A 12,752-nucleotide genomic window follows, 5' to 3' on the forward strand; every position below is an offset into this window, starting at 1 on the left:
CCCAATGTTCTATCCACTGTGCAACTTAGCTGCCTCTAAGCATGGTATCTTTCCTTCTAAGATCTTTACACATCAAAGAGACCTCTGGGTGGATGTAACATGGGCAGGAAAGCAGGCTAAGGGAAGATGGGAAGAATTCTGGTCCTGTTACTAATGCTAGTTTAAAGCAGTAGACAGAGGAAACAATATAACCATGAAGGACAGGCCCAAATGCTGCAACTCATCTGGGGAAATTTTGCTTCTAGGAGACCAAAATAACATGAATGTAATGAGATAATATAATACTGTAAAAATGGTAAATAAAAAGAATACAGAGAATCATAGTCAGATACATTAACTGATACAAAGTAAGCATAACACACGCAGACCTCAGAGGTAGAGTGGGTTTGGTTCCAGATCACCACAATAAAGGGAATATTGCAATAAAGAGAGTCACATGAATTTTGTGGTTTCCCAGTGCATATAAAAGTTATGTGTACACTACAAGGTAGTCTATGAAGTATGCAACAGTATTATGTCTAAAAAATACATGTTTTCAGTAAAAAACTCTTTATTGCTAAAAAAAAAAAAATGTTAACCATGATCTTAGCCTTCAGTGAGTTATAATCTTTTTGCTGGTGGAGGGACTTGCCTCCACACTGACTGCTGCTGACTAATCAGGGTGATGGTCGCTGAAGGGTGGGATGGCCGTGGCAACTTCTTAAAATGAGACAACAATGAAGTCGGCCACATCGTTGACTCTTCCTTTCACTCGAACACTTAAGAGGCCATAATAAGGTTATTAATTGTTCTAATTTCTATATTGTTGTGTCTCAGGGAATAGGGAGGCCAGAGGAGAGGGAGAGAGATGGGGGAGTAGCTGATCCATGGAGCAGTTAGAATACATACAAAATTTATTAAGTTCACTACCTTATATGGGTGTGGTTCACGGTACCCCAAAACAACTACAATATTAACATCACAGATCACCATAACAGATATAGTAATACTGAAAAAGTTTGAAAAATTGCAAGAATTACCCAAACGTGACCCAGAGACATCATGCGAGCGCATGGTATTGAAAAATGGCGTGAGCAGACTTGTTCAACACAGGGTTGCCACAAACCTTCAGTCTGTAAAAAATGCAGTATCCACAAAGCACAATAAAACGAGGTACACTTGTATTAGGTAGCACGCATATAGCGCTTTAAGGATTGCAATGTCCTTTACATATATTATTTCATTTGACCCTCACAATAATCCTTCAAAGTAGGTGCTATTTTACTGATAAGGAAACTGAGGCTGAGAGATTTGAAGTCAGATGCCCATCATTACACAGCTAGTAAATGCTAGAAGTAGGATTGGAATTCAGGCCAACCCTGTCTCCACTACACCACCTACCTGGGTCTAAAACAGTGCATAACAACTACAACAGTGCAGACTGAAAGAATACAGAAAAAAATGACACTGAATGTCATCTAGTTATAATGACCAAGCTTGTCCCAGAAGAAGAAATGAGAAAACATACCTCCCTTCTTTGCAGAGGTCGGGGACTACAGGTGTGAAACAGTAAAGACAATCACCAGTTTGGGTTGATGTGTTAGAATTTTGTTGAATTTTTGTCTTTCTTTTAAAACTAGTTCAATAAGTCAATCAATCAGCATTTATTAAACACCTACTATGTGTCAGGCACTATGTGCTAAGTGCTGGGGCTACAAAGAAAAGCAAAGACTGTTCTTGATTTAAAGGGGTTTATAGTGTAATGGAGAGACAACATGCAAACAATTATATACAAATGAGAAACACAAAATAAATTTGGGGTGGTCTCAGAGGGAAGACACTGGAAAAGGCTTTTTGAAGAGGGTGGGACTTTAGCTGAGACTTGAAAGAAGCTAGGGAAGCCAGGAGGCATACATAAGGAAGGAGAGAGCTCCAGGCATGCAACTCTGGCAGCAGCCAATGAAAATGTTTAGAATTCCTAGGTCAGAGCAAGGAGGGGAATAAGGGTATAAGAAGACCGTAAAGATAAAAAGGGGCCAAATTGGGAAAGGCTTTAAATGCCAAACAATTTTATATTTGATCCTCAAAGCAATAGGTGTCAATGAAGTTTATTGAATTGAGAAAGAGGTGACATAGAATCTCTGAATGGGGCGGGGGGGGGGGGGGAGGAGAACAAATAAATTTAGAAATGATGGGGATGTGAAAACCAAAGGCAGCAATAAGAACTTTTAGAAATAATTAAGGAGACCAAGAAAGAAGCTAACAATGACAGAACTTTCATGACCCAGAGATCTATAGGACAGCTGGATCTTTAGCCTGAGGAGGTAGAGTTTAGAAGGCATAATGGGGTGGGGCTGGAGGGACAGGAAGAGTTCCTTGTCTGAGAGCCAAAGTAGCCAATTTAGGAGCAATAAAGCCTAATCTTGAAAGCCAGATTGAACTGAGGAACTAACTATAAGAGAAAGGCACTGGGACTGTACCCCCAGGCCAAAGGGTTGGGAGAATCACATTCCAGAAAGATGACACATCCAGCCATCTCAAAACAAATCCATTTGAATAAATCTGAATTTGAATAAAAGGGATGTGGAAAGGGAAACGGCATTGAAGAAAGGAAGAGATAATATTAGATAGAACAGGTTTCTGTCCTTGTAGTCAGGCTTTGAATGTTAGTTTGCCGTATTTGCCCATTTATTTCAGTTTTGTGTGTTTCACCTTTGATTACTAAAAAGTTCCTTTAAAGTTGTAATTATTGGTCAGAGGTGACTACCAAGAGGGGCTTTTTTAGGACTTAAGAAAGGCCAAGGGGAAAGAGATGGTAATCTTTGGGTTTGGGGGAACACCTCCCCTAGGAAGTGGGAAGAACTAGGAAGATAGGAGCTCATTAGTGTAGTCTGGGGTGCAAGCCCTTACAGGTTCATTAGAAGTTAAATAATTCAAATGCTAGGAAATCAGAGTGACCAAACCATCAGGTGGTTTTAAGCTCTTAAGAGAAGGGTCTGTGTTGCCTATATCCAAAGTACCTAGCACAAAACGGGTACCCGAAGGATATTAGTTGAATTAAATTATTTTGTTTAGATGAAAAACCTATAGCATTGTTGAATACATAACAGGTTATATCAGAATGAATAAATTAATGAATGAAAAGGCATTTGTTTATTAAACTCATGTTCCCAACTGATGAGGGTTTGGGGTGAGAGGTGCTCGACACCCCAAAGTACCGACACGCCGGGTCCTGCTGAAAGAATTCGACTCAAGCCTTCTCAGCCAAGGGAAGGGATAAAGTTTATTAAGAGTTAGCCAAATAAGCCTGCCCCGAGAGATCCCACCCCTTGCGACGCCTGTAAGGAAAAAGGGCCAGACCCATCTGAGCTAGATTGGTTCTGACCCCCCTCATGGAGGCAAGATGGAGATTATATACACAAAGGTTGTGGGAGGGATTGAGGGGTGGTCTGGGGTGACCAGAAGAGGGGTCTAGGGAGGGACTTAAGGACGAGGTCAGACTCCAGGGTGGGGGAAATAGCTGAAGGCCATATGGAAATGACAGACCATAAAGGGCTGGGGTAGCTAGGGTATAGATATTTTGATCAGGATTAAGGATGGGAAACAGGATTAAGGGTGGGAAACAGCTGGACAATAGAGGACTGGGCAAGGTAGGCATTTGGGCTTAATGGTTATAGCCTCAGGCCAAGGCCAGGTCGAGTGGCAAGATTCAAGGAGAGTTCAAGGGTTCAAGGGGTTCCCAGAGACTGTGCCCTCATCACAACATTGTATATTCCCCACCATTCACCCATACGGAACTCTCCCTTTGGTCAAGCCAATTTCCTTCCATATAAATGCTCATGTTCCTACCTCTCTGCTTTAGCTAGTGCTGTTTCCCCTGCCTGGAGTCCTCTTCCATGCCTCTTCAGGTACTCAAAGCCCACCTATCCTTTAAAGCTGAACTCAAGTCCTACTCCTTCATAAAACCTCCCAAACTTCCTGATAAATGAGTTGAATGGCTAGACCCAAAAGGTAGTCACCAGCATCCTGATGTCTACTTGGAGGGTCTCCAAATGGAGCTGAGCTTGGCCCTGTGCTATTTAACATTTTGATGTTATTGATCAATTTCACTGATCACTGACTTGGATAATGCCATGTTGGCATCCTTCTCAAATAGGCAGATGACAACACTGGATGACAAAGCTAACATATTGGATGGTGGAGTCAGGATCCAAAAGGATTCCGGCAGACTAAACAACAGAACAGAATACAATGGATTTTAATACTGAAAAATACAAAATTTTACACAGGTTAAAAAAGCCAGTATTTTAAAGCCTGAGGTGGGAAAGGCATGGTTAGACAGCAGTTTGTATGAAAAGGCTTGTGAAGTTTTATAGAATGCAATGTCTATGTGAGTCAAGTGTGAAAGGTCAGGCTTCAGAAGCTAATGTGATTTTGGTCTACAACAAGAAAGCTTCCAGGAATAAAGAGGGAGCAATCCCTCTGCACTGTGTCCTAGTTAGATTTTATTGGAAGCATTACATTCATTTATGGACTCCATTTTTAAGAGGAAGAACATTGATAAATTAGCAAGTGGAAGACAATCAGGATGATGAAAGGCCCTAAGAGTTTTTTCCAGTTAGAATCTTCAAAACTGGCGGTGGTAAACCTAGAAAATGCTTAGGAGACACATAAGAGTTTGATTCTGTTGGGTGAGTGCCTCATGTAGCCTAACCTGTCTAGACAGAATCTGGTCTTGCTTTCCTTTACTCCCCCAGTCATCTCTTCTCCAGATACCTTATCATTGTGCATGAACTACTGTCTGCCCCTTGACCACCACTCCCACCCTCCACTTCTGAAACTATGGCCAATTCAATACTGCCATTGCTATTAATAAGGATACTGTACAAATCTACTCCCCCATGGTTCCACTAACCATCCCCGTAAGTTTCAAACCAAAATGTCCTTCCTGGCCAACACTCCCCTTTATGTGTGGAATCCCCTTATTAGAATGTAAGCTTTTTGAGGGCAGGGACTATAGTAACTCCCCATTGATATTTGTGTACCCAGTGATCCACACGCAGTAAGCACTCAGTAAGTGTTTTTTTTCACTGTCAGTTTGCTCATCTGTAGAACGAAAGGTTGGATTAGATCTGGAAGAAGTCACTTCCAGCTCTAAATCTATGCAACTATACTGGCCTCTGGTGACACAAAGACCGATAGAACCTGAAACAGTCTGTGCCCTGGGACAACTGACATTTTACTGGGAGCAACAGAACTCCTATAAAGCTTACCATTTATATGACATCATTTATCACAGTTATGGTCCTGCTGTCCAACATTTTTAAAAATAATATTTTATTTTCCCCCCAACAAATTTGTGTTGTCTAACATTTGAGGTACCAATGAGATAGATTCCTTGAGGGATTGGAGCTGTTTTATTTCTCTTGTGTGTTCTCTCTAACCCTCCCCACCAGCATGGGACTGCATACAAATGAACAGCTGTGGTACACAGAGCAGAAAGAATTCTGGATTTGGAGTAAAAAAAAGCTGGGTCCTGGTTCTGACCCTTCCTAGTTTTGTGACTTTGAACGAGACACAATCACTCTGTACCCCAAGTTTCGTCATCTGCAAAGAGAAAATAATAAATACCTACTATTGTGCTAACCACATCCTTATTGGGGGGAACCAAATGAGATAATAAAGGTAAAATGCTCTGTAAACCATAAGGGGCTATATGATGTCAACTAAGAACAAATACTTGCTGCTTTAAGATCTAGTACTTTCAGGAGAAAATAACACAAAAAGTTTAAAACTGCAAATGGAGGTCTTTAACTCAGAGAAGAAAACCATGCATCTACTGTGGGAAGATAAGAATAGGAAGCATTTCTGTAGTGTTTTCAGGTTTACAAAATGATTTACATACATTACCTCATTTGAATCTGAGCTAGGTGCTAATATCATCCCCATCTCACAGAAGAGGGAACTGAAGGAGACTGAAGTTAAGCAACTTGCTCAGGGTAACACAGCTGGTAAGCATCTGAGGCTGGATTTGAACTTGGGTCTTCCTGAGTCCAAGTCTAGCTCTTTACCAAAGGAATACTGTTTTTCCCCGCAGTGAAGAGGTTATTGTAAATGATGATGATTGTAGGGAACCATGTGTTTCTAGGGGTAACCGTCGCGACCCCAAAATACCTACACGCCAGGTCCTGCCAAAAGAATTCGACTCAAGCCTTCTCAGCCAAGGGAAAAGAGAAAGTTTATTAGGGATTCACCACAATGGGCTGTTTTAAGAAATCCCCCCCTTTGTGACGCCTGTTTCCACAAGCGGGTCAGATTCAACCTACTGAGCTAGATTGAACCTGAGCACCTTCATGGAGGCAAAATGGAAATTATATACACAGAGATTGTAGGAGGGATTGAGGGGTGGTCTGGGGTGACTAGAGGAGGGGTTTAGGGAGGGTCTTGAGGGGAAGTCTAAGGAGGACCAGGTGAGGTCAGAGTCCAGGAACCAAGAGAATGGAATTAAGGGCAGGAAGTTCCTGAAGGCATGGATACTGATAATATCAAGGTTGGGAAGTAACTGAAGGCATACATATCTATAGTTAACAATAGAGGGCCAGGTTTAGACCTAATGATAATGTGAGGCTATAGTCTCTGGGGAAGGCCAGATCTAGTTGGAAGATTCAAGGACAGTTCAAGTGGGCTCTCAGAGACTGTATTCCAGATTCAAGGGGGTTCCCAGAGACTGTGCCCTCATCACCAGCATATAAACAAGTATTTTTAGGAACATGCAATCCAGTATATCTGGGTTGCTCCTAGCTCTACAATTTGCACCTGTGAACTCCACTCAAGAACTGTTTTTTTTTTTGGACTATTTTGTTTCCCTGGTGACTAAATTCTATAGTTAACAAACCCTGCTTACCCTTAGGGCTGAAATCCAAAAAATCAAGCAGGGGGAAAAAACCCCAGCACAAAAAGCCTAAGGGTGCCAACTGTCAGGCCCTCAACAAAAGCCAAATTCCATGAAATAAACATTAAGGAGACTAGGGTGAGTCAGGCAGAAATGCTCCTTTAAAAAGAGAGAGAATGCTAGTGTTGTGTCTGGTTCTTGCAGCAGAACAGAGCAAAGTAAACTCCAGTGTTTGGCTTTTCAGGATGGGATAAGCCTGCTGAGAGCTGCATCTCTGTGTTCCTCTAGGCAGATGGGGATTATAAAAGATGCACAACTACTCCATTTGTTTTCATGATGGACAAAAGGAATCAGTGGCTGGTACTGAAGGCCAGCTGAAACAGGGCTCTGCTTTCATTAACACATAAAAAGCAGTTATGGGCCACTTCATCACTAAAGGAGCTTTCTTCTTGAGAAATGCCATTTGGTATACTACAGCAAAGTTCATCAACTTTAGAGTTAGTTATCTGATGTTATTTTTTTGCCTTCTAGGCCAACAAGTATCACCCTCTGTGACAGTCTATCTTCCATACAACACTTAGCTCCAGCTCCAACGGGGAGCCCTATCAAAGCTGTAGCATACAATTCAATTTAATCTGACAAATTCAAAAGAGAAAAGCACCAGAAATCACTTTAGTTTCCATATTAGTAATTTTGTTTTCTAGGTCAATTGAAGGAACGTTCAAATCCTGACCCTGTCACATGTGGGCAAATCACTCTGCAGTTCTGTGACTATCTTTCTCTGTAATATAAGAGAGTTCTGAATGAAAAACATTTACTAAGTGTTTACTGTGTACCAAGCACAGCACTAAGCATTAGGGATATAAAAGCTAGACAATCCTTTCCTTCAAGAAGCTTATATTCTAGTAGGGTATAGGGTTAATGGAATATAAGAGCTTCCCTGTCCATTAATAGGCCTTTGGAACAGGGGCTGTGTTCCCAAGTCTAAAGGTACACAGGTATTTCAACCATGGATATCTTGTTGCTTTGAGCTCTGGCCCAGTTCACAGCTGTCACACACCCTGACTCACCCAGAGTCCATTGGGGGGAGGAACTTGCCTCAGGGGACACTTGCTTGGGGGAAGTTTGTTTGCAGGAAGGCTTTCATGCCTTTTGGTACTAAGCTAATTAAGCACTACATTATGAAAGTTGTGATGCCTTTTGGCTTTGAGCCTTTTAGCAGAAAGCATATATATTCTGAGGTGAGATTTTGCTTTGGGGCTCACTCATGGGAAGAGAGAGAAATGGGAAAGACCTCACCTGAGGTCTTTGTGATTTGGCCAGAAAGACTCTGGTAGCCATTTGTTAAGAGCCCCCACACCCCTTCCCCACCCCCAACCTTGTGAACCCAGATGTTGGCGCTCCCTGATCTGGTAATTATGTATCTGTTACTTTGTTTAGACAGTTGGAGCCCTGTCTATCGGATTCTTTCTTAGATACTCCCTTTTTTCTACTTACCTGTAATTAAAATAAGATTGTTGACCCCTTTGAAACTGTGTTTCCTTCAGAAAAGCAGATCAAAGAACCTGTGCTAGCAGGCCATCCTGGGTGTGCCAGGGTGCTTGCTAATACAACAACTAGTTTATATACTGCTTTAAGGTTTGTAAAGACCTTTAAATACATCATCTCTTTTGAGCTTCACGACAACACTGAAGGCAGATTTTATTTTTATCTGGAAGAGGAAGAAGAATAGGAAGAGAAGGAGGAAGAAGAGGAGGGGAAGGAGAGGAAGAGAAAGAAGAAAGGGAGGAGGAAGAGAAAGAGGAGGAGAAGGAAGAAGAGTTGAAAAGGAGGAAGGATTTGAATTTAGATCTTCCTTATTTCAAGTCCAGAGCTCTATTACACTACTTAGCTGCCCCATTATCTCTCGGGTTCTAACTCACTGGGGTCATGAAGTTATACCTACACATACCTTATGGAGCCACAACGGGAGGTTTTCTGAATCATTGTTCAAGAACTGCCTTTGCTGAACCGCTGCCCAGCAGTAGGAATCCACAAAAGCAGCCTGGCGCCAGGAAAAAGAACTGGGAGAGAAGCAGCTTATCTGTGTGCCTAGGAAACAAAACACAGTATTGCTAAGAACTGAAAACATCTTCATCTGTGACAGAAAATTGTTAGTATGACTGTTAATATGACAGAAATTGCTAACACCCAATGTGCTACAGACTGCCACTCCCTTAAAATGATCCTCTTAATGTCAGACTTTCAGTAAAGTCTTTGCATTCTCACTCTTAAGATATTTACTCTTGATTAGGTTGAGCTGAACCATAACCTAGGTCCCCCCACCCAGGATTTTGCCTTGTGGGGGAGCCCAGCTCAAGCTGGATCTCAGCTTCCAGTGTCCTTGCCCACTTCCGTTGGCTCTCGTGACATGAAAGGCAAAACAGCCAGAATGAAGTGGCTTTCCTTGCCTAGATTGCCAAGGGCCACTGGGGTCTCATACTGCCTCCTCCAGTCTCCTCCTAAAACTATAAAAACTTTTTCATGGGTCTCTTTGTTTGGGAAGCCCACTGGACATCTCCCAGGGTGGCAGGTTTGTTACCCTGTTATCCCAATTTAAGACACTTTATTCCTCAACTCATGGCTTTGATTTATTTTAGGACTTGACATCTGCAATGTGCCTTCTGACCATCATTCCCTCATTCATTCTCCAAAACAGCATCCACTTCAACAGGCAACTACACAAAGCACCTCCTGCGTAGGGGTGGCTGGGGACCCGGAGAGGCTGTATAGAACAAGACTCAGAAGATGCTGACAGCATGGACTCTGCCAGGAATCTGACAACAATCTAGTCTCGGAAGACGGAGCATGCCTTGCTGTTAAAGCTAGAAGAGATCTTAGCACTCCACTAATCCAACCTCCTCAAGTTACACATCTAGTTAAAATTTTCTGTCCCCAAATTCCCTGTGGAGGAATATTTTACCCCTTACTCCCAATCCTTCAGTGGAATATGAATGGGGGGGGCAGAGTAGGAGTCCTTTAGTCTTTGTAGCTCTAGGGCTTGGCACAAATGGCTCAATAAATGTTGGTTGAATTGAAATTAAGTGGTAATAAACACTAATTGCTGATATTTACATAGGGCTTGGATGTTTACAAAGTACTTTACATAAATTATCTCAACTGATCTTCTCTACAACTCCGGAGGTAAATCCACCTTTTACAAATGAGGAAAGTGAGTCTGAAAGAGGCAAAGTCACTTACCCAAGGTCACACAGCTAGTAAGAAAGAGTCTGAGGCAGAATTCGAACTCAGGTATTCCTGAAGATAAGTCTAGAGGTCTATGTACAACTCTTTTTTGCTCTTAAAAGGTCTGATGTGAATAGTGTGGACCTTTTGGTCCTAGCCTTCTTTCTATTATGCCAACAAGACATCATGTAATAAAGCGCTAAGGCATTGTCCATATAATGAAGATAACCTACCATCTCATCCACTTTTAACAGAATGTGCAAGTCCCCCCACCCTCCCGCCCTGCGAAGTACTGATGGTTACTTCAATGCATGCTTTCCCCACCTGCTTTGGGAGCAGTAGGCCTGCCTTTGCACGCTGACTAGCTAGCCTTACAATGTTGTGCAAGGAGGTTAATAATGGGTACCAGTTTGGGGCCAAGAAGCAGGATATTGCTAACTGAACTCTGGAGGGAACAAGCCTGATTTCTTAAGAACTGTGTTCTAAGTGTGGCCATGGGACCACAATTAAGAATGCGAATTACATATCTGAGAAACACTTGGGTGCCCAAGAGCAATGGATTTCTAATGAATAATAAGAACGTCCCTTTTGTTTTGGTACTGTAAACAAGGTATTATAAGGTACCACACCACCAAGGTTATATAACATGGTGAGAAGAGGGGGTATACCATGATTACCTGCCTAGGAGGACCAGATAATGGGTATGGAAGGCAGTGAGAATAAGCCACACATATGGCCAATATAAGAGTTATTGCCTTAAATAAGAAATATTATAAATTTACATTAAGAGAAATAAAAGGTATTGGGTAATTAGCCAACGGGGAGTCTTTTGCTATACACAGTGAACCTTTGTTAAATCTCTCTCTTCTATAGAGGTAATTTGTCTTTTTTTCTCCAGAGTGGGGAGTCTTCTGCCCCAGCATGCTACTGTCCTTATAGGTACCAGCTGGGAAGCAGGTAGGCTGACCCCCAAATCCCTTCATGCTATAAATGCTTTTGACACCAGAGAGCAGAAATGGGACCCATGAGTAGAGGTTTCAGAAAGACATTTCAGGTCCACAGGAGGATAATCTCAGAATGAGATCTGTTTAAAAGTAGAATGAACTAAACGGCCTTTGGAAGGCATGGATTCCCAATTATTAGAGGTATTCAAGTACTGGATGAATGAGCACTGGTCAGGTATATTCTAAAGGGAACTCCTATTTATATATGGATTGTCATAGTCATCCTGAAACTCTTCCCAACTCCAATATTCTGTGTCTGACCAAGTGTAACTGAACAGCAAGGGGAGGAAATGTGCATTCATGAAGGTCTAGTCAAAACCTATGCAAAGTATGACAAATTATTGCCAGATGTGGCAGTGCCCAGCATAGCTACAGGGGAGATGGAGGCAGTTAGGTCTCACCAGCTTGGATGTTCTCTATTGCAGTGAGCTGTTCAGACTGGTTGTCCTCATTAGGTTTGGTATTAAGAGGGTGAGCCCTTTGAGGGAAGGGGCTACCAGGTTGCCCAAAGAAAAGTGAACTGGGCTGGGTAAGAAACAGAGCAGGTTAACCTTCTGTGCTGATCAGGGCGGGAGTGGCTATGAGGAGCCCCTGCCCTTCCACTCTGGACAAGAAAGGGAGACCCTGCCAAGGAAGTTAGAATACCACAGATTTACTTTTCTTCCTGCCTCAACCCTTTGTCCCCAGGCTGCTTTTAGTCTTTTTGCTGGCTGGAAATCCAGGCAACATGTGGGCCATTGCTTGGCCCCTGTATTCATGCTGTAAGGATTGCAAGAATCACTACCACGTCAGGCCCAGAAAGCCCTGAGTGGGTTGATGACAGGTGAAAAGTATTGCCAAGTGCATGTGAATTGCTTCTCAACTCCCTTAGTCTGGTTCAGATAAGACTTGAGTTTGGCTAATTCTTTTTTTGATATTTTGTCTCAGTATGCTGTTATTGTTGGTTCTGTTTTTAAGGAGGCTTGCTCAAAAGGGCTCTGTGATTATTTGGGCCAAGTGTCAGTGACTGCCCACTTATGAGGAAGTCTCCTATGCAATGAATCCCTATTTATTGCAAAGGGCAAACAGGAAGTGGGGAAAGAAAGTAGGGCAGGAATACCAGAAAGTAGACCAATGGAGTGGAGGTTTCCAGGATACCAGAGAGTTGATCTTCTGTGGGTGTACCCCAGTGAAAAGGGATACTGATCACAAGATAAGATAGCATCACATGAGAAAATCCTTCAATGATCTAACCATTTCCAAATAGTCATGGCCACATGTTAGCTTCTCAGGTGAACAAAATGTCTGCAGAAGATCATACCGAGGTTTTGGGAGCTTGACGGAGTATTGTCTCCATAACCTTCTGCTCTGTGTGGTTTTTTCTTTCCTCTTTAGAAATTCATATTTTCTTCTTTATTACAAACTTAAGCATCAACAAATACAAACATTTCACTATGTGAAGAAAAGCAAGAGAAGACTGTAATGAAACTATGAACTATTTTATAGTTTTAAAAAATGTATATATGAAATTTAACACAGTAGTGAAAAAGTCATCCAGCAGGCATCCCCTTCTGAACTTTTTTTGTTTTCCTCAGTGTAATTTTAACATTTTTTGCATCTCTATCATTACCCATTAACTCAGCCTGGCCCCAGAGTTTGTCTCTTGTAACATA

The 12,752-nt window shown here is 42.1% G+C and overlaps 1 protein-coding gene across 1 annotated transcript in view; it reads right to left on the reverse strand.

The window, feature by feature from the left end:
• PANX1 (pannexin 1) overlaps positions 1-12,752 on the reverse strand; it is a 43,261-nt gene that overhangs the window by 17,272 nt on the left and 13,237 nt on the right. The window contains exon 2 of the mRNA XM_036744312.1: positions 8,823-8,962. Coding sequence (XP_036600207.1) covers positions 8,823-8,962 — 140 coding nt within the window. The remainder of the gene's footprint in view (positions 1-8,822; positions 8,963-12,752) is intronic.

This window comes from Trichosurus vulpecula, chromosome 2, assembly GCF_011100635.1.
Source record: "Trichosurus vulpecula isolate mTriVul1 chromosome 2, mTriVul1.pri, whole genome shotgun sequence".
Classification (NCBI taxonomy): Eukaryota; Metazoa; Chordata; class Mammalia; order Diprotodontia; family Phalangeridae; genus Trichosurus; species Trichosurus vulpecula.